Source organism: Panicum virgatum, chromosome 6K (assembly GCF_016808335.1).
Source record: "Panicum virgatum strain AP13 chromosome 6K, P.virgatum_v5, whole genome shotgun sequence".
NCBI classification, from domain to species: Eukaryota; Viridiplantae; Streptophyta; class Magnoliopsida; order Poales; family Poaceae; genus Panicum; species Panicum virgatum.
In genome coordinates, this window is record NC_053141.1 from 37,125,324 (window position 1) to 37,145,445 (window position 20,122).

The 20,122-nt window shown below is 46.1% G+C and overlaps 1 protein-coding gene across 1 annotated transcript; it reads left to right on the plus strand.

Moving 5' to 3' along the window:
- Positions 1-11,970: 11,970 nt before the first annotated feature.
- On the plus strand, positions 11,971-13,660 carry LOC120712457 (myb-related protein 306-like). The gene is made up of 3 exons (XM_039998243.1): positions 11,971-12,214; positions 12,345-12,474; positions 12,634-13,660. Exons 1-3 carry the CDS (start codon positions 12,082-12,084, stop codon positions 13,250-13,252), a joined length of 882 nt encoding a protein of 293 aa, XP_039854177.1. The 5' UTR covers positions 11,971-12,081; the 3' UTR covers positions 13,253-13,660.
- The last annotated feature ends 6,462 nt before the right edge of the window (positions 13,661-20,122 follow it).

The window sequence follows — 20,122 nt, forward strand, 5'->3', positions numbered from 1 at the left end:
CTTTCATCTTCGCTTTCCACGGCGATGCTGAACTCAAGGTCCAGACTGGGACGGACCGCCTTCAGGGGCACCGTCATCTTGGGAACGCCGAAGGGCATCGTTTCGGTAGGAGGGCGGTTGCTGTCTTCGCTCCCGCTGTCCTCAGAATCCCCTTTACTCTGCAGGGGTGATTGCTGCAAGATGTCATCCAAAATGCGGCTTTTCTTCTTCCGTGCCGCTGAAGAAGACGCTCGTTTCCTTTTCGCCTTTTCCAAGGCCTTTGCCTTCTCCAAGGCATGTGCGGGGGCGACGCCCTGGCCCTCAACAATTTTCAATTCGGCCGCCCGCTGAGGAGCGGAGAGGCCCAAAGAGTGGAACACCCGGTTCCGTCGAACTCCGCTGAGGTGACTCACCAAAGATTTGTACTCGTCCCTCGAGGTCGGTGTAAGCATCTAGGCCCTCAAGGTATGTTTCGGTGATTAATGACAACCATTATTGTGACTAATGAGTTTGTGCAGCTTAATAGATCATTATCGCTCATTTGGTCATATGTCAAAAGAGGCCCCTCAATTTCGTTATTCAAAAAGGGGATCTCGGTATTCAACTCAAATATATAACAAGACTAAGGATCTTTCTAGTCCTAAGTGTCGTAAGGTTGAGAAGGACACTTAGGTTAGTATATGTTTTATAATTTTGTAGTGATTGCACTATTAAGAGGGGTTAAGGTCAAGTAACTTGAGCATGGATATGGTCATTTGAAAATGGATGCACACTATGGTCACTCAGGTTCCTAGAAGTTCAAATAAGTGGTTTTCAACTTATATCTCAAGAATATTTGGATTTCACTCAAGACTCAAATCAGAAAAGGCAAAATCAGAAAAAGTTTATACACCGGTTTAACCGACGCTTCCACTTTTCTATACGTCGGTTAAATGCAGTCAGCAGAGTCTGGACAGGTTCTATACACCGGTTAAACCGATGTTGTTTGAATTAACGTCGGTGCATTAGTCCAGAGTTGGTTTTTCCAGGGCATCTCAAGATCAATACACCGGTTAAACCGACGCTGTTTGAAATGAGACGTCGGTGCAATTGACCAGTGAGATGGTTTTTCCAGGGATTTCAGAAGTTGTACTCACCGGTTAAACCGACGATGGTTTTGAGTTAACGTCGGTTCAGTTGTCCAGAGACTTGGTTTTTCAGTTGATCAGTGGACAACTACACTCACCGGTTAAACCGATGATACGTCGGTTAATCTGCCCAAGTTATAATGGCTAGTTTTCAGAAAGGACAGTTTACATTCATCGGTTAAACCGACGCTGGCTATTGGAGGATCGTCGGATTAACCGGCGCTATGCAGTTTTCTGGCAGCTTTTCTCCAACGGCTCTATTCGTGTGAGCTGCCTATATATACCCCTCCAATGGGTCATTTTGCTCTCTCTTGACACCAGGCTACATTCATACACTATACTCTTGTTGAGAGCCACCTTGAGCTTAATCATTCACATATTTGTTCAGTCAATCATTCAAGAAGCAAGACTAAGGACTTGAGTAGAGAGAAGCTTGTATGCATCCGTTCTTGGTGATCGGTTCTTGCTCAAGTGAAGACCCTAGCTTGTTACTCTTGGTGATTGGCAGCACCTAGGCGATCTTGGTGATTGAAGGTGTTTCTTCCGGAGCTTGCCAACGATTGTGGGAGCCCGAAGAAGGTTGTACGTGGTTTGAGCTCCACCACGCCGGGATGGTGAACGGAGACTCTTAGTGAGCACCCTCGTCTCGGTGACTTGGGAGGTGACAAGACTCTTAGTGAGTGTCACACGTGGATTAGGGGTGTGTGCCAACACATCGACACCACGGGAAAAAAATCCGGTTGTCTCTTGCCCACTCTTTACTTTCAAGCACTTACTTTCATGCATTTATTCATGTGCTTGACCTTAGAGATCATAGCTTAGCTCTACCTTGCTTTGTTTCATATCTAGTTGTCTCTTCATAAGCTTGTGTAGTTTGCTTAGCTAGTCGGTTGGTGAATTGAGCCTTACTAGTATTGCATAGGTTAAGGTTGCTTTACCTTATTTTAGAAATTTGAAAAAGGCCCAATTCACCCCCTCTTGGTCCATCGATTCTTACAGCCGGTCCGACCATTTTGTCGGCACGGCTTTCAATCACAACAGGGTCAACTCCTGCAAGGTCGAAGAAGCACAAGACGTAAGCAACAAAGCTTCTACGCGAAAGGAAACGAGGAACGAAAACTCACGACAAAATCAGGTATAGGGATACCCTCTATCCATCGATCTTCGGTCAACCAGCTGGAGATCGTCCAGCCGGCCCTGACAGGGAAGCAGCCCCACACGACGAACTCCTCGATGAGATCCCGGGTGCCGAAGGTCTTTGACAGCTTCTGGAGCAGTGCGAACAGCGCCTCGTCTTCGGCTCGGGCGTGGGAAGAGACCTTTGGCACATCGCCAAGAGCGGGGATGTGGTCGATGACAAGTGGATGGGTCTTCATCTCTGGGTCCAACGCCACTTTGTGATTGAACCAATGGGATGACCAATCATTGGCCCACTTGTTCTTGCTTGCAGTGACTGGACTTGGCAGGTTCTTATGGAAGGCGAAGACATATCAACCATACTGAGGAATGTCCGATATCTCCGTACCTCCCGTTGATTGAACGGAAATTTTCTTCGGTTGGTAATGCACCCTGAAGGCACGAGCAAAGCCTTCGGCGCTTGGAGAAAGGCGGCAGGTCTTCGCCAGCCACATGTACAAGTTGAGCCGCACGATCGAAGTGGGAGTCATCTGATGCAAATATACCTTGAACAGCCGAAAGATGTCCACCACCACGGGGTCGAGGGGCATCCAAAGGCCGGCGGTGAAAAGATCGCGGAAGACGACCACTTCGTCGGCGCGGGGATGGGCAATAGTCTCGCCCGTCGGAGGCGGACGAACGTCGTCTGCAGAGATGAAGCCACGACGAGCCAGGTCGTCGAGCAGGGATGGCGTCATCTTCGACAGGCCGAGTACAGTGGTCGTCGGCCCCTTAGACTGATCCTTCTTCGGAGCCATCTCCGAAGATGCAGATTGCTCCGAGGTCGCCACTCTTGAAGTGTTGCGCAAAGGAAGTTCGGAGAAGAGTGAGCCCAGAAAGAACCTTCGCGAAAGAAGAAGCGAGGAGGCTAGAAAGCAGAGCGCGACGAGAGGTAATGCACAATGCACAGCGCCGCTATTTAGAGGGGGGGCAACCGCGAGAAACCAAACGCCGGCGGCGCCGCGAGGTGGAAAAGACACCCGCGCCCCGCATTGCACGTCTAAGATTAAGAGATCGAGGGGTAACCCTGTCCCTTCAAGTCTACAACCCGACGCAAGAACTCCCGCCAAAAGTTGAATTTGATAATTTGGGCGCGAACTAACGATTTAAACATGAAAATTTTGCTTCCTCGACGAGAGCACAACTTTTTGCAGGTGAACACGGACTGTGCTTCGCGGGCTACCTTCGCGGCGCCCAGCCCGAAGGGTGGCGCTTCGGGACGCCGACGGCGCCCACGGAGTCGAAGCCGCGCCCCTATCGAAGATCAGACCGAGGCTCCGAGGGGCTACTGTTGGGGACACCACCTTCGGTCCGGGCGCCGAAGGTCCGCGAAGACAAGGCGTCAATGAACACCGAAGCCAACACCGGGAGCGAACGAAGATGTCTGTCTTCGCTTATCCTCGGTCCGGAAGACGAGGACATGAGAAGACAGGGCAACACAAGTATCGTGGCGAGGATTAAGCAGCGGACCCCATGGTCTTCATCGGTCAAGAGGAAGAGGACTACCTGGGGTTGTGGGCCCACTGCTGAGCTGTAGCGCACTCATATTGTAACATACCTGGGGTTGTGGGCCCACTGCTGAGCTGTAGCGCACTCATATTGTAACAGTCAAATTACGTGTGCGTCTAGGAATATTCCGAAGATATGACCGTTGTAAGGGTATAAAAGGGTAATTGTACACGGGAGGCATAACGTCACCTACAAATACCCCCTGTAATGTTCATTGATGGGAGACATTGAATAGAGAGAGAACATTTACTGCTTGAATTGTGTGCTTGTCCAGTACTATTAGTGTCCGTCCGTTTCGGAGACACTCTCCACCAAGAAGAAGGTGCCAAGATTCGAAGCCAGACCTGCTGGTTGCGTAGCGAGAAGCCTGGCCAGAAAATTGAAGAAACATGTCCTGCTCCACACCCCATGAAATTTGCACTAGCCACTGATAGCTAGACTAGGATTTGTGAACAGGAAGTGGCCGTACTGTGGTCCTCGCTCTTTCCATATTAATCCTGTATAGTAACGAATGATGCCGACGCTGTACCTTACACCACCTCACAGCACGTGTTTGTTGTTACTGCTAATTCTCTCGACACCCCTAAAATTTGCAAAGCAGAAATTCTCATGATAATTATTGACGAATGGTGGTGCATTTTTGTTTCGCAAAAAAGGGGGTCATCACTTCTCGTTATTAACATCTACTAGCAGCAATATAGAAATGAGAAGTTTCCAGTTTATTCGTCACGGTGTTTTTTAGTTGGATTGGCATTGATCTTGCTGCTAATTAATGAAGCAACCTTGCGCTAGTATTCTGATCATTTTATTTTTGTGTATTGCTTTGTCAGAGCCGACCATGTATTAACGACATCAGTTCCCATATTCTGATAATAATTCCCCTCTTCTATGTATTTGATTAATTTTTTTAAGAAAAAACAATAGTTGGGTTATTAGAATAGTCCTGTAAAAATATACCGAAGGCATTAAAAGTAATGAATGCATGAAGTCTTAGCCATATAAAAGTTCCTTTTAGATACCAATCATATATATGGTTGGTAGTTAAGAATAATAGAGTTTTCAGCAAATTTGAGTTAATGCGGCAAAATATTATAGCTACATGTGTCATTTTTCAAATGAGGTCACTCAAGAAAACAAACTCCACTGAAGCGCAAACTCCAAGAAAACATTTTTTTCTTGAGAAACAACTCCAAGAAAAACTTCTAATAAAGCAGAATATCTAAAATTAAAAAAGTCCTTTATAAACGTTGGGGGGGGGCATAAGTTGCACTCTGTGTTAATAGTAGTTCTTTGTAGATTCATGCAACTTCCAACAAAGAAGTTCTCAAATATTTGAGTCTACATAAGTAGAGCTGAGTTTATAATATTAAAAAAATATGACCGACCAACTTTCAGTACTCTCAAAGAGTACTCTTGGTGATAGGGAGATGTAAATGAAGCCACATGTAAGGCAAATCAATTTTTACCTCATATTTCAGAATACTTTTCATGCATCTCCCTATCTCTGCAGAAACATGGAGTGGTCACCCTAAGCCAATAAACATAAACATGGAAGAAAGAGTCAGGCACATGAAAAGCAATTCTGCTCGCAAACTGAAGGTACGACATGAACATGGAGGGGCCACCGTACCGAGAGGTATGGGTCGTATGGCAATGCAACAAACAGATAGTGATCCACTTGAAGCCACATGGCTGCCAACCTGAACCTTGAGGACTACCAGCATCTACCTAGCTGGGATGCAGATAGTGATCGAACAGTTCACCATTCAGGAGAGCGCCGTTTGATTTAAAACCCGCCCGGAAAATGCACCTCAGCATGCCAAACAGCCTCTCAAGTCAAAAGAAAGTCTGAATAATTTGGATTTCATCAGTATCTTTGTGTGCCCAAACAGGCCCTAACCATGCATGCTCCCAATTCCCAGCTGATCGCCATTGCGGAGCCGGCCGCATCCTGCTCACGTGTGCCCTGCTGATCCTCCTGCTCCTCATCCTCATGGTCCCAGCCCTGAGCCCTCTTCTTACTCGACTGCAATGGCGGCGGCGGCGGCAGGGCGCGCGTGCCAATGGGGGGTTGACTGATCGACCGGGGAAGCGAAGCTTCCCAATACGCCCAATGCAAACCAGATCGATCGACGAAGCTTGAGCCCCAGGGCACGGTACGAATAGACCGGCGCCGGGACCAGCTGCGCTCTCGGCCAGCCCCAGCGCTGAAGTGATCGAATTCGAACTACGCCCAAGGATCGGACCCCAGCTAGTATAGGGGGCATACGCTGTCGGCCATCGTACATTGCCTTCCCTGCTGGTCTCTTCCAATCGATCCATGGGTCGTCTTGCTGTACTACCTGCCTGCTGCCTCGTCGATCCATCGGGGCGCCATTAAAGCCGATGCTTAAAACTGGTCAAGCAAAGCAAGGGGTCTTTGCAGCGAGAGGTCTGCTAAACTGTCCCGACTGTGTCCCTCGAGTCACTCATCGGTATGGGATCTCCCGTACTGCCGTCTGCGTCTTCACGGTGACGCGATCAGCGAGCGAGAAAGGAACTCTACTAGGCTTCTTTTGTGTGTGTGTGTTTGGGCGCGCGCGCGTTTGGTGCGTTGGACTTTGGGGAGAAGAGGCATGTCGACCCGGACCGAGTGTTGTTGAGGGAAACATAGGCCGTGTTCACTTCCAAAAAATTTTGTACAGTAACCGTCATATCAATTTTTTGGACACATGCATGGAGCATTAAATGCAGTTGAAAAAATAACTAATTATATAGTCTAACTAATTATCACGAGATGAATTTTTTAAGCCTAATTAGTCCATAATTGGACATTGTTTGTTAAATAACAACGAAATGTGTTACAGTACCAAAATCCAAACTTTTCGCCAACTAAACACACTCATATTATAGAAACGACTAGAAAGAACTCTAGCAAAGCTGATTAAGATGTTGGTGGTGGCATGGGTGATCTCGTGCCGCAAGGTGCACAAGCTTTCCTTACTTCATTGACTTCGGCCAAACTTACATCAACATGCATGGACCGATGTGTAGACCTCTTAATTTCCATGAAACATAATAATAAAAATGCGCTTACATGCACGTTAGCTTCACTACTTTACCGTTGCATTCTGGTCAACATGAACCGATGTGAGTGCCGTTTAATTTCCACCAAACAAAACAAAGTCAAAATCCGCCGCGATGCGTGTAAGCTTCGTCACTTCATGGCATTCCAGTCAAACTTACTCCTCTAACAGTAAGGGATGTGCAAATATTTAATTTTCACCAAACCAAACAAAATCGAAACCCGCTATATATAATGGTGCATGTAAGCCTCACCAATTCATGGCATTCTAGTTAAGATTACCCCCTGCATACAAGAATGGATCCGTGGACATTTCATTTTTCAAGAAAACAAAACAAAATTAAAACCCACTACACCGTGCATGTAGCTTCACCTCTTTTCATAGGTTCTACTTAAAAACTACTTCTGCGTGTAAGAACCAACGTGAGACTATTAAATTTCATAAAAATTAAAATTAAAACCCGCTTGTGGGGCAAGCAAGCTTCACTACTTCATCACACTCCAGTCAAACAGATTTCAGCATGCACAAACAGATGCGTAGACCATTTAATTTTTATGAAACAAAAGAATATCAAGACACACTATTGTGCATTTAAGCTTCGTCTCTTCACGGGATTTGAGTCAACTTACTTTTGTTACAACCGGATGCAAGACTATTTGATTTCCACACAACAAAACAAAGTCAAAATCTGATTTCGGTGCATGTAAACTTCACTACTTCATCACACTACAATCAATCTGATTTCAACACAAATGAACGGATGTGCAGGTCATTTAATTTCCACCAAACAAAGAAAATCAAAACACGTTATGGTGCATTTAAGCCACATCTATTCATTGGATTCCAATCAAAACTTTCTTCCAAATCCATTGTATACGAGACTATTTAATTTCCACAAAAAAAACAAAATCAAAACACTCCAGTCAATATGATTTCACCATGCATGGACTTATGCTTGGACAATTTAATTTGCATGAAACAAAACAAAATCAAACCCACTTTGAATGTAAAAAAATCTTTACTTCATCACACTCCAATCAAACTATTTGCATCATGCACAAACGGATGCACAAATCATTTAATTTCAACATAACAAAAGAATATCAAAACACTCTACGGAGCATTTAAGCTTCACGTTTTCAAAGGATTCAACTTTCGTGCGCATTGGATGCGAGACTATTTAATTTTCACAAAAGAAAAGAAAATCAAAATCAGCTTTCGGTGCATGTAAACATCCCTACCCTGTCACACTCCTGTCAATCTGATTCCACATGCACAAATGGATGTGAAGGCCATTTATAATTTCCATAAAACAAGGGGAATCAAAGTTGGCCACAGAGCATTTGATCTTCGCCTCTTCATAAGATCACACTCAACTTATTTGTGATATACACTAGAAGCAAGACTATTTAATTTTCAAGAATCAAAATCTTCTTTCGGTGCCAATAAACTCCACTATTTCATCACACTCTAGTTAGACTTTGGTCAAACTTACCTTCAACATGCATGTTCTGATGTGTAGACCTCTTAAATTCCACAAAACATAACAAAAAAATGTGCTTATACGCATGTAAAAGTTTCACAACTTTATTTTTGCATTCTGGTCAACATGCTTCAGCACACGAACCGATGTGCATGCCATGTAATTTCCACCAAACAAAACAAAGTCAAAACCCACCACGATGTGTGTAAGCTTCGCCACTTCATGGCATTCCAATCAAACTTATTCCTCTAACAGTGATGGATGAGAAAAATTTTAAATTTTCACCGAACTAAACAAAATCAAAACCTGCTACCACTTCATGATATTCTAGTTAAGAACTTAAGATTACCCCTACATGCAAGAATGGATCCACGGACCTTTCAATTTTCATGAAATAAAACAAAATCAAAACCCACTACACCGTGCATGTAGCTTCACCTCTTTTCATAGGATTATACTCAAAATTACATCTCGTGTACGAACCAATGTGAGACTATTAAATTTCCTAAAAAAAATTATAACCCACTTTTGGTGCAAGCAAGCTTCGCCTACTTCATTACACTCCAGTCAAACAGATTTCAGCATGCACAAACAAATGTGTAGATCATTTAATTTTCATGGAACAAAAGAATATCAAAACACTCTATGGTGTATTTAAGCTTCATCTCTTCATGAGATTTCAGTCAACTTACTTTCGTTACATCCAGTTGCAAGACTATTTGATTTCCACACAACAAAACAAAGTCAAAATCCACTTTCGGCACAAGTAAACTTCACTACTTCATCACACTCCAATCAATATGATTTCATCATGCACAAACGGATGCGTAGAATATTCAATTTCCACGAACAAAAGAAAATAAAAAGCATGCTATGGTGCAATTTAGCTGCATCTATTTATGGGATTATAATCAAAACCTACTTTTAAATCCATTTGATTTGAGATTATTTAATTTCCATGAAACAAAAAAGAATCAAAATCCTCTTTCGGTGCATGTAAACTTGACCACTTCATCACACTTCAATCAATATGATTTCATCATGTACAAACGGATGCGTAGACTATTTAATTTCCACAAAATAAAAGAAAATCAGAACACACTATGGTGCATTTAAGCTGCATCTATTCATGAGATTCCAAACAAAACTTGCTTCCAAATCTAGTTGATGTGAGATTATTTAATTCCCATAAAACAACAAAAAAAAGAATCAAAATTCGCTTTTGGTGCATGTAAACTTCACTACTTCGTCACACTCCAATCAATATGACTTCATCATGCCCAAATGGATGCGTAAACTACTTAATTTCCATGAAACAAAAGAAAATTATAACACACTATAGTGCATTTAAGCTGCATCTATATTCATTGGATTCCAATCAAAAACAGGTTTCAAATCCATTGGATGTGAGATTATTTAATTTTCATAAAGCTAAATAGAATCAAAATCTGCTTTCAATGCATGTAAACTTCACTAGTTCATCACAATCCAATCAATCTGCAGCAGACACGAACGGATGTGCAGACCATTTAATTTCTACCAAACAAAGAAAATCAAAACACGCTACAGTGCAATTAAGCTTCACCTTTTCAAACAATTTCAGTCAAACTTACTTCCACATGCCCCAGACGCAAGACTGTTTAATTTATGCAAAAAAAGCCGCATTCACTGCATGTAACTTTACTACTTCATCACACTCTAGTCAATATGATTTCAGCATGCATGGACTTATACTTGGACCATTTAATTTTCATGAAAGAAAAGAAAATCAAAACACCCACTACAATGCATTTGAGCCTTACCTCTTCATTCAATTCCAGTCAAAAACCGCATTCAGTGCGTGTAAATTTCACTACTTCATCACACTCTAGTCAATATGATTTCAGCATGCATGCACTTATGCTTGGACTATTTAATTTCCATGAAACAAAACAAATCAAACCCACTTTTAATGTAAGGAAATCTCACTACTTCATCACACTCCAGTCAAACTATTTGGATCGTGCACAAACGGATGCACAAATCATTTAATTTCAACATAACAAAGGAATATCAAAACACTCTATGGTGCATTTAAGTTTTACCTCTTTAAGGGATTCAAGTCAACTTACTTCCGTATGCATTGGATGCGAGACTATTTAATTTTCACAAAAGAAAAGAAAATCAAAACTAGCTTTCGGTGCATGTAAACGTCCCTAACCCATCACACTGCTGTCAATCTGATTCCACATGCACAAACGGATGCGCAGGCCATTTATAATTTCCATAAAACAAAGGGAACTCAAAGTTGGCCACGGGGCATTGATCTTCACCTCTTCATAAGATCTCACTCAACTTATTTGTGATATACATTGGATGCAAGACTAAGAATCGAAATCCGCTTTGGGTGCCAATAAACTCCACCGTTTCATCGGACTCTAGTCAGACCGAGGCGCAGGCCTCCTTAATTTCCACGGAACAAGACAACACCAACACCCACTTTGGGTGCATGCAAGTTCCACCGCTTCAATACGCTCCGGTCCTTTGGCGTGCACGCGAACTGATGCGTGGACCATCTGCGCGAAACCGAACAAAATGAGCAAATTTGCAAAATTACCACCAAATTTTTTCTCTTGCAAGCGCACCCCTAAAATATATAACAGACATTTCAAGATCTAGAGGTCCCTAATAGCAAAGCAAAGCTTGCACCAACATTTCCAAGCCGCGACACGTTTGCAGTTCTCCTGAAGCAAAAACACGGCCATGCGGTTTGGTCCATGTACGGGTGCACCATGGGTGCCGCCGCCGTTCACACCTGACGCTCCCGGAAGCCGGAACAACGGACGACCTAGCTTTCCTTCTTCTGCAACGTCGAACAAAGACGACAGTTGATCTCGTCACGCAAGGTTGAAGGCCTCCTAACACGGCCGGGAACACGTCGGTGTTGCGCACGACTCCTGTGGCTATCGCCGGCGTACCATGCACCCGTCCACGCCGAGTCCGGCCGCGACCGGCGACACGGTTGCCGTCAGCTGCGAGGCCCCATCACTTTTCCGTCTGGGAAAACAACCCACAACCGCAGGCACTACGTGCGCGCGCCCGCGCGCGGCCACGCTTTCCGTCCACAGCGCGCCGCGTGCGCGCACTGCACGGTGAAAAAACCTGCCGCATGCCGTGACACTGGCACGCGGCGCGGCGCGGCCCGGCTCCTGTCCGCGCCCTGGCGCGCGCGCGCATGCCCGCGCCGCTAAACCCTGCTTCGGTGACACTGGCATGGGCGCATGGCGCGCGATCGGGCTCGATCGGCTCGTCGGTCCAGAGCGCGCCGCGGCGGCCCCTGGTCCTTCACGGCGCGCGCTCCCGTGCCCGTGTCGCTAGCTCGCGCGAGCGGTGACGCCGGCGTCGACGTGCGCGCTCGTGTCGCGGCCCGTGGGCGCGGCCGGGCCCCCGTGCAGCGTGCGCGTGGACGTGGCGCTCGCGGCAGCGGCAGCGGCAGTGGCAGTGGCAGGCGTCTGGGCGGAGACTAGAGAGAGACCAGCGTCCGGCCAGGGTGGTCAAACGCAGTGGGGGTGCCCGGGTGGGGCCGTGGGGGGCCTGGCCTGCGCGGGGGCCGCTTATATAAACGCCCCCCGGGCGGGCACCGACCGGCCTCACCATCCGGGGTTGGACCCTTGTCTCGCGCACTTCACCGCGGGGGAAAGGGAGAGGGAGGGGGTCACTTTCTTCACCCAGCAGGGGGCCAGGAGGGAGGGAGTGAGGAGGCATGGGGAGGCCGCCGTGCTGCGAGAAGGCCGGGGTGAAGAAGGGGCCGTGGACGCCGGAGGAGGACCTCGTGCTCGTCTCCTACGTGCAGGAGCACGGCCCCGGCAACTGGCGCGCCGTGCCCACCAACACCGGTACGTTCTGGGAATGGATCTCTCGTTGCTTGGTTCTTTCTCTTCTTCCTGGATCGATGCGCGGGTGGCTGTTTGCGCTAGCTGGGCGATTCCTGACTAGCTAGTTTCTTTCTGGTGTCCATGGATCCAGGGCTGATGCGCTGCAGCAAGAGCTGCCGGCTCCGCTGGACCAACTACCTCCGCCCGGGCATCAAGCGCGGCAACTTCAGCGTCAAGGAGGAGAAGCTCATCATCCACCTCCAGGCGCTGCTCGGCAACAGGTGATTATTATCCCCGCTTGATTATTCCGCTTCCTGTTCCAGATCGACGCGTGCTCCTCCTCCGGTGATCTGACTGATTTGATTTCTCGACATCGGCAGAGCCCTAACGATCGGCTGTGTTTTTTTTTTGTTTTGTTTTGTTTGTGCCTGATTGATTAGGTGGGCGGCGATTGCGTCGTACCTCCCGGACCGGACGGACAACGACATCAAGAACTACTGGAACACCCACCTCAAGAAGAAGCTCGCCACGATGGGCGCCGACGGCGCCGGCGCCGGCGGCGCCGAGGCGAGGAGCGGCAGGGCGGCCGCGCCCAAGGGGCAGTGGGAGCGCCGCCTGCAGACGGACATCCACACCGCGCGCCAGGCGCTCCGTGAGGCCCTGTCCCTTGACCCCGTCAAGCTGCCGCCCGCCAAGACGGAGCCGCTGCCGCAGCCGGCGCCGGCGCAGCCCAGCCAGGCGGCGTACGCGTCCAGCGCCGAGAACATCGCGCGCCTGCTGGAGGGCTGGATGCGCCCCGGCACCGGCAGCGCCGGGACGAAGGCGCCCTCCGGCTCCAGGTCGTCCGCGTCGGCCGTCTCCGGCGGCGAGGGCGCGTCGGCGAGCCACAGCGGCACGGCGCGCACGCCTGAGGGGTCCACTGGGACCAGCAAGGCGGAGGATGCGGGCCCGATGCCGGCCTTCTCGATGCTGGAGAGCTGGCTGCTCGACGACGGCATGGGGCACGGCGACGCGGGGCTCATGGGCGTGCCGCTCGCCGACCCGTGCGAGTTCTTTTAGGACAAAAATAAATGGACAGCATAATAAAAGTAACTAGGCTGGAAGAAGAAGAAAAAAAAAACAAAGAAAGAAGCCAGGAACTCGACTCCCTGGTAATCTAGATCGACGCAGCGCAAAGCAGCTAGCTAGTGTTGATCTAGTTTACCTGGCTAATCCAGTTCCTGGCTTCTTTTTTTTTAGGTTTTTGGTCTTAGGGTTTGGAACTGATCGTGTTTTATGTAACTATGCAGTAAGTCTGTACTAATCCATGGGTAACTGGTTGGATTAATGGAGCTGTAATAGTTATAGTAGTATTAGTAGTTAGTCAGCCTGTCAGGTGATGATGGTCCATGATGATGTGCATGACAAACCAAAGAATTGTACATCTATAAGAATAATAATAGTCCCTATAAAACTTAAATGCCATTATGTTCTTTGTTTGTGTTATTTTTTCGATCATGGGAGGATACGCATGTGAAAAATAACATAAGTAGTTGTTTGCAGTCAGGGGAGGTAGCGGATCATGACATTAGTGACCTCTTTACAATTCAACTTGAACCTTATATATTTTTAGCTCAAAATTGTGTAAGGTTAGAGCACGATTCTTTTAAGACTCAGCTCTTAGATTATCTAAGTCAAATTTTAAGACCCTTTACCACCCCTAGTTGTAGTGTTTCCTGCTCTTACCATGCAAGGTTTAATCATTCGAAAGTCAAATGTTGAATAATTTGGCATGTTATTTAATATATGGGAGCGACAGAGCTTAAGCCCTCCATACCAGGTTGCCAGACACTTGTGTCACCCCGAGCATCTTCTCCCCATTGTTTTCGGCATGGGTGGGAGTGAGGGCCTTTTGCTTTTATTATTTTCTCCTTATTTATGACAGTTTACCCAATTAGAATCGTATAGTACCTCTCATATGCTCCAAGTTTTCACACGTCTGAGCATGTGTGATATAACTTCTTCCTTTTTGTCCTTGTTTGACAGGGGCCACGTTTGGGTGAAACTTTGAAAAATGACCCTGCTACAAAAAAATATTTTACAGATGCGTAAACCAATATTTATAGGGCGGATGTGGTACCCGCTCCTACTTTTCGCATCTGCAGATGGCTATTTGCAGGAGTGGGTAATGTGCCCGTCTCTAAAAATTGTTTTTTAGAAAATAAAAGAAATAAAAAAAATTAAAAAAACAACAAAGTAAAAAAAAATATCTCAGCCAACCAGCCACCACCACACGCCCCTCTACTACTGAGATGCCCATTTTTATGAAATATGCACACTTGCATCAACCGGAATTCGAACCTCCTTACCTCAAGCCTCACGTGTGTCATCCTATTGTTTTGTATTAACTTTAAAATTGATTTATAGGAGTGGGTGACGCCACCATCCCCCCTGAAACTATTTTCTATTTTATTCATAAATAAAAATATAAAACTTCTACATTATGGTTATTGTGAACTACAGATACAGAAAAATATGCCAAGCATAATTTCAGTGAATATAAAGATTAAGATTGTTAAAATCTCAAAGTATGACTTGAGTTGTAGGAGATATTATATAGTCATAGCGATATGTCGGGCACAACTATTAAATGATGTTATGATTCTAAAATGTCTTAAATGAATAATGTATAAACTATAAAATTTTAGATCTTACCACTGCAACTTTGATACGAATATACTCTACATCCGAGGTTATTTGAAAAAAAATCAAAACTTCTAGATTTAAAATTAGATAAATTATAATAACTTTAAATATATTAAATGATCTTAGGTAAAAAAATTATTAACTACAAAATTTTAGATCGCATCAATCTCTATAATTTTAATATAAAGTTTGACTTAGTCCAAAATTATATGAAAAAGTTATGATTTTTTTTGCATGAGACCATTTGTAGGAGTTGTACATGCTATCACCCGCCTCTAGAAATGCATAAAGATTTCTATGAGCCGTTGAACCGTGGAGCCATCCCAGACGAGCTAACTCACTAGGCGCTGAAGTCTAACCATTTCTATGAGCTGGTTTTCACAACCTGCTAATAGATGAGAGATTTGTTTAGGGGATCTATCAGATTTGATTATTTCCCTGCCGATGATCCAAAACCAACCTTTTAAAGTTTTTCTGTTTCCTTGGGGATGATCCAAATTGAGGGAATTATATTAAGAGTCAAAGAGGAAGAGGGAAAAAAAACGAATGTAAAGCTTGGAGCATTTTTACTAGTATCTCCTAGAGTCATGAATATTAGAGCAGTGCATATTGAATTTTGTCTTGATGTTGGATTGAATTGATCCAATCATTCATGAAGGCATATGGTATTGTAACATCCAAAGCTTTGCTCGCTCTTGATGTGTACCCAACTAATGTCCTGTCCGTTGCGCGGTTGTCTCCCCTGATTTTGTTTTGTATAGATTGTTTCTACACTAGTAATTCTCACAAGGTCGTGTAAGAGTCTCACCTAAAAGCTAAAAGTACAAATCTTTCACCTTCTGACTGCCATAAATTTGGCTAGGTTGGTATAATTTAATATAATTAAATCTAGGCCCTGTAATACAGGGGAATGCTCTAAACCTCTAAACGCAGAGTCGCAGAACACTACATGCATAAAGATTTCAGAGCTGTGTTTTTTTTTCCTTCATCACCATCAGTAGGGGGGAGAAAAAGATGAGAGCTATAAACAGTACCACACATTGATCAAGAAAGCAACAGCACTAACAAGTAGTAGCATGGAAACGTGAATCATCTACGCATGGTGCAGAACCACGGCGCATTTTTTGCATGACAGGCATCAGCAAAACATAACGAGCACTCCTACGGCTCAAGACGTTCGTGCAGAGGTATGCCGTGAGAAGGCACCGGAGTTGAATGTGCGGCACAACGCCGCCGTGTCCCGGAGTGCCCCTGTGGCCTTGCTGTCCCTCGCTACTGTGCGCGGAGGAGGATCAAGGTTAAGCATGGCTAGCTTGACCCAGCAGGACGCTTAACCTAATTCTTCCATCCGTGATGGCGACCACCAGGGGGCCTCGGCCACAGACCTTGACACTGCATTTAAGCGCCAATTGTCTCCCGCGGTTAGCATCTGATGTGACCTGATGGGATAGGCGCGTTGTAGCTAGTGAGGATGCAGTGAGGACGCAAACTGGCTAGGTAGCTGGAGAAGATTTCCCCTTTTCTTTTTTCTTTTTTGATTATTTTGCTGTTTTTGGAGTGTCCTCAATGCATTTCAATGTCTAAGAAAAGCTTCCGGAGTTTTTGTTTTTTGTGAAATCCCGTGGTTCAGAGTTCAGACAAGCCTAATTGTCGGAGAAACCAATGAATCACTGCCATCTTTGAACCTTTTGAGTTTGGAAATTCATCTGCATCTCCTCCTTGTTGGCTTCACACGAATCACACGGTTAATACAAGTAATTTTTTTAAAAAAAAAAGAGTAAAGTCAATCAGCGGTCCCTAAACTTGTACCGCTATATCATCCCGGTCCCTAAACTTGCAGATCAACCATTTAAGTCCTCAAACTTCTTCATCTGGATTACCTCGGTCCTCAAACTTGTTCGGTTGTGTTATCTCGGTCCCTAAACTTAGAAATAACCCATTTAGGTCGTCAAACTTGTTCAGTTGTGTCATCCCGGTCCCTAAATTTGATTTTGAGTCTCATTTAAGTCAACACAATACGATCTAAAAACTCTATATAAAAAAATTATCATAATTTTTCATATAAACTCGAATGAAGACAAACTTTATATCAAAATTGTAGCCTTCGACGCGATCTATAACTTTGTAGTTGAAAAGATTCTAAATTAAAACTGTTTAGGGTCCCAAAATATTGCTGTAAGTCTATAGATTTTAAAATTTAAAATTAAATTTTAGGACACTAAATGACTTCAAATAAAAAAGTTTTCAACTACAAAGTTGTAGACCGTATCAAGGGCTATAACTTTGATATAAAGTTTATCTTCATTCGAGATCCTATGAAAATAGTATGAATTATTTTCTAATATAGAGTTTTTAGATTGCCTATTTTGACCGAGACTTAAAACTAAGTTTATGGGCCGAGATAACACAAATGGACAAGTTTGAGGATCTAAACGGGTGATTTCTAAATTTAGGGACCGGGATAACACGGCCGAACAAGTTTGAGGACATAAACGGTCGATTTTCAAGTTCAGGAATCGGGATGACACAGCTGAAAAAATTAAGAGACCGGTGATGAGCTTTACTCTTAAAAAAATACAGGGAGTTGTAATTGTTGTCTTGTTACTATCTTCGATTTCCGTCCAAATTCTTCCAAAACCAAGGCAAAAGAAGCAGTTCCTGCATGTAAAAAGGGATTGTAAACGGCAGATTAAGGTTTCCGGTGCGGGCTTGCGGCCCTGGTGTGATGCGAGAAGACTTGGCCGAGGCACCGGCAAGGAACCAACCAAGCAGGCAGGGGCGGATCCAGCAGGGGGGCTGGGGGGCTCGAGCCCCCCTGCCCCCCGGAAACTCCATTGGAGCCCCCCAGCCCCCCCTTAATTTTTTTTCCCTGCCATTGAAGAAAGCTCAAAGTTGAAGATGAACAGTGTGTAGTTGAGCTCCCTCTCCCTTTCTAGTCTGGATCCGCCACTGCAAGCAGGACTGCAGGAGGTGTGGGCTGGAGAGCAGGGGAGGTGTCACTGCCCTTGGAAATATGCTGGCGAGCCTTGAATGCTCGCGCTCGTGGGTCGTTAACTAAAGCCGCAGCCGCCCTTCGTCGCTTGGACCCTTTCCCTCCCCTCGCTCGAGCCACCACGGATTGCGTCTGCAGACTGGCTGTGCTCTTCCTTGGAACGCATGGCAATGGATGCGCCCTTTCCCCCAGCCCGAGCTGTAAAAAACCACTCGAGGCAAGGGACCCCAGAGGCCCTCTCATGGATGGCATGACCTGCTGCGCCTTTGCAGGGGCCGTAAACTGAAGCGCCGTACCGTCGTTGCGACCTTTTATTTGCAGCTGCTTTTGAGCTTCGGACCGTCTGTGAGAGGTGGCCACTTTGGCACTCAAGCTCTCAGCTGCTCGCTCCGTTTTTATATACATGTCGTATTAGATTTGTCTCAAATTAAATTGAACTAACTTTGACAGTCTAAAGGAAAATACAACAATAACTACACTATCTAACATATGCGCCATCAGTATATATATATACTTCATAGTGGATTCAATGAAATAAATTTGGTATATATTGAATACCAAATTTGTTTCATTGAATCATTAGTATATACTTCTATAAGTTTGTTTGTCAAATTTGACTTAAGACAAACCTAATATGACATGTCTCATTGTCCGTCAGTTAATTCTTTCGAGCTGAATGTCGTCTCATTGTCCGTCAGTTATTTAGGCTGTGTTTAGTTCCAACGCAAAAAGAATTTGCAATGAAATCTTGCTAATTTGAAGTACTAAATTTAGTCTATTTACAAAACTATTTGCACAGATGGGTTGTAAATTGCGAGACGAATCTAATGATGCTAATTAATCCATAATTAGCGGATAGTTACTGTAGTATCACTGTTGCAAATTATGGATTAAGTAGGCTCATTAGATTCGTCTCGCGATTTACAGCCCATTCATGCAAAAAGTTTTATAAATAGACTTCATTTAGTACTCCATGCATGTGTCAAAACATTCGATGTGACATTTTTTTTTGCGTTTACGGAATTTACGAGTAAAGATCTAAACAGGGCCTTAGTCTCTTTTGTAGACTGTCAGCATCCTGGCCTTAAATTAGGGCCATCCTGTCAAGTGGGCAGTGAATTACCAAAAAAAACAACAACAAGAAGTCTCTGTGTGTGTAACGCAGGGCGCGCTTGAATGCTGGTGATGGAGCGAAAGGAGAACGGCGCACGGGCTTGAATGCGTGCCTCCGATCCCACTACGGGCTACGGCCCTGCTGCTCCTCCTCCACTCCACACGTGACGATCCCATGGACGGGACGACGGGTAGAAGAAGAAGAAGCAGCACTTCACTGCAGCAGCGCATGCTCCCCCAGTCCCTTTCCGTAGCTGTAAGGGGCTGAGGGCCCGAGGGCGAGAAGGGGGTATGTAGCCATACCGGATCGCCTGTCTCTGTCTGCAGCTACTTCTCCGGTACTGCTAGATCGGTTTGGACTTGGAGGATACGCGAGTAGAGCATTTGATGCGACTGACTGCTCCTCCTCAAGGCTACACACGCACAGACACTGGATCACGATCCCCGCGTCAGCTCCAGTCTCATAAATACTACAGCTCCGGGACCTGGAGTCAACCGACGGCCGGCCCAGCCGTGTCTACGGCACCGGCTGGCGGCTGCGAGAGTCAGCGTGATCGAGTCCAACACAGATGCCGAGATTGAGTTGCCTCCGGGGAGAGTTGCAGCGATCAATCGTTGGTGCCTCGAGCTATTCGCATCAGGTGATCAGCTCGTCGATCGAATTATCCGCGCGCACTGTGTAACGTGTGGACGGGCGAATGGGATTGCCCCGTTTAATCGCTGCAGAGATGATGGAGAACGAGTCAGCCCCATCCCACGCGCGGCCGCAGGCTCGCAGCCCCGCAGCGAGACCGCCATTACTCCCCCCTGGAACGGGAACAGCGGCTGCCTGGGGCTTGGCCCCGCTACCGCCAGTCCGGCACAGGGCCCCGCCCGGCTCCCAGTCCGTCACATCACGCGCCCTCGCCGCTCGCCGGCAGCGCCGCTGCCCGGCCAACGCGCCGGGCTGCCAGAGGCGCGGCGGCCGTGACGCGACACACGAGTGGACTTGGGGTCTCTTCTCTTCCGGCGCAGGGCGGCGCGTTAATGCGAGCGAGCGAGCGAGAGGCTGGTTACTGTCCGAGGGAGGAACCGGCTGACCTGCGGCGGCGTGGATGACGCCGCGGTTACAAGCCGCAGGGGCGCCGCCATTTTGGACG

What these genes read in the sequence shown, in the direction of transcription:
- LOC120712457 (XM_039998243.1), top strand. Translation starts at nt 12,082, where the DNA reads ATGGGGAGGCCGCCGTGCTGCGAGAAGGCCGGGGTGAAGAAGGGGCCG. An exon ending in CGCCGTGCCCACCAACACCG is followed by an intron (nt 12,215 to 12,344) that starts GTACGTTCTGGG and finishes CCATGGATCCAG; the next exon opens with GGCTGATGCGCTGCAGCAAG. An exon ending in CAGGCGCTGCTCGGCAACAG is followed by an intron (nt 12,475 to 12,633) that starts GTGATTATTATC and finishes CTGATTGATTAG; the next exon opens with GTGGGCGGCGATTGCGTCGT.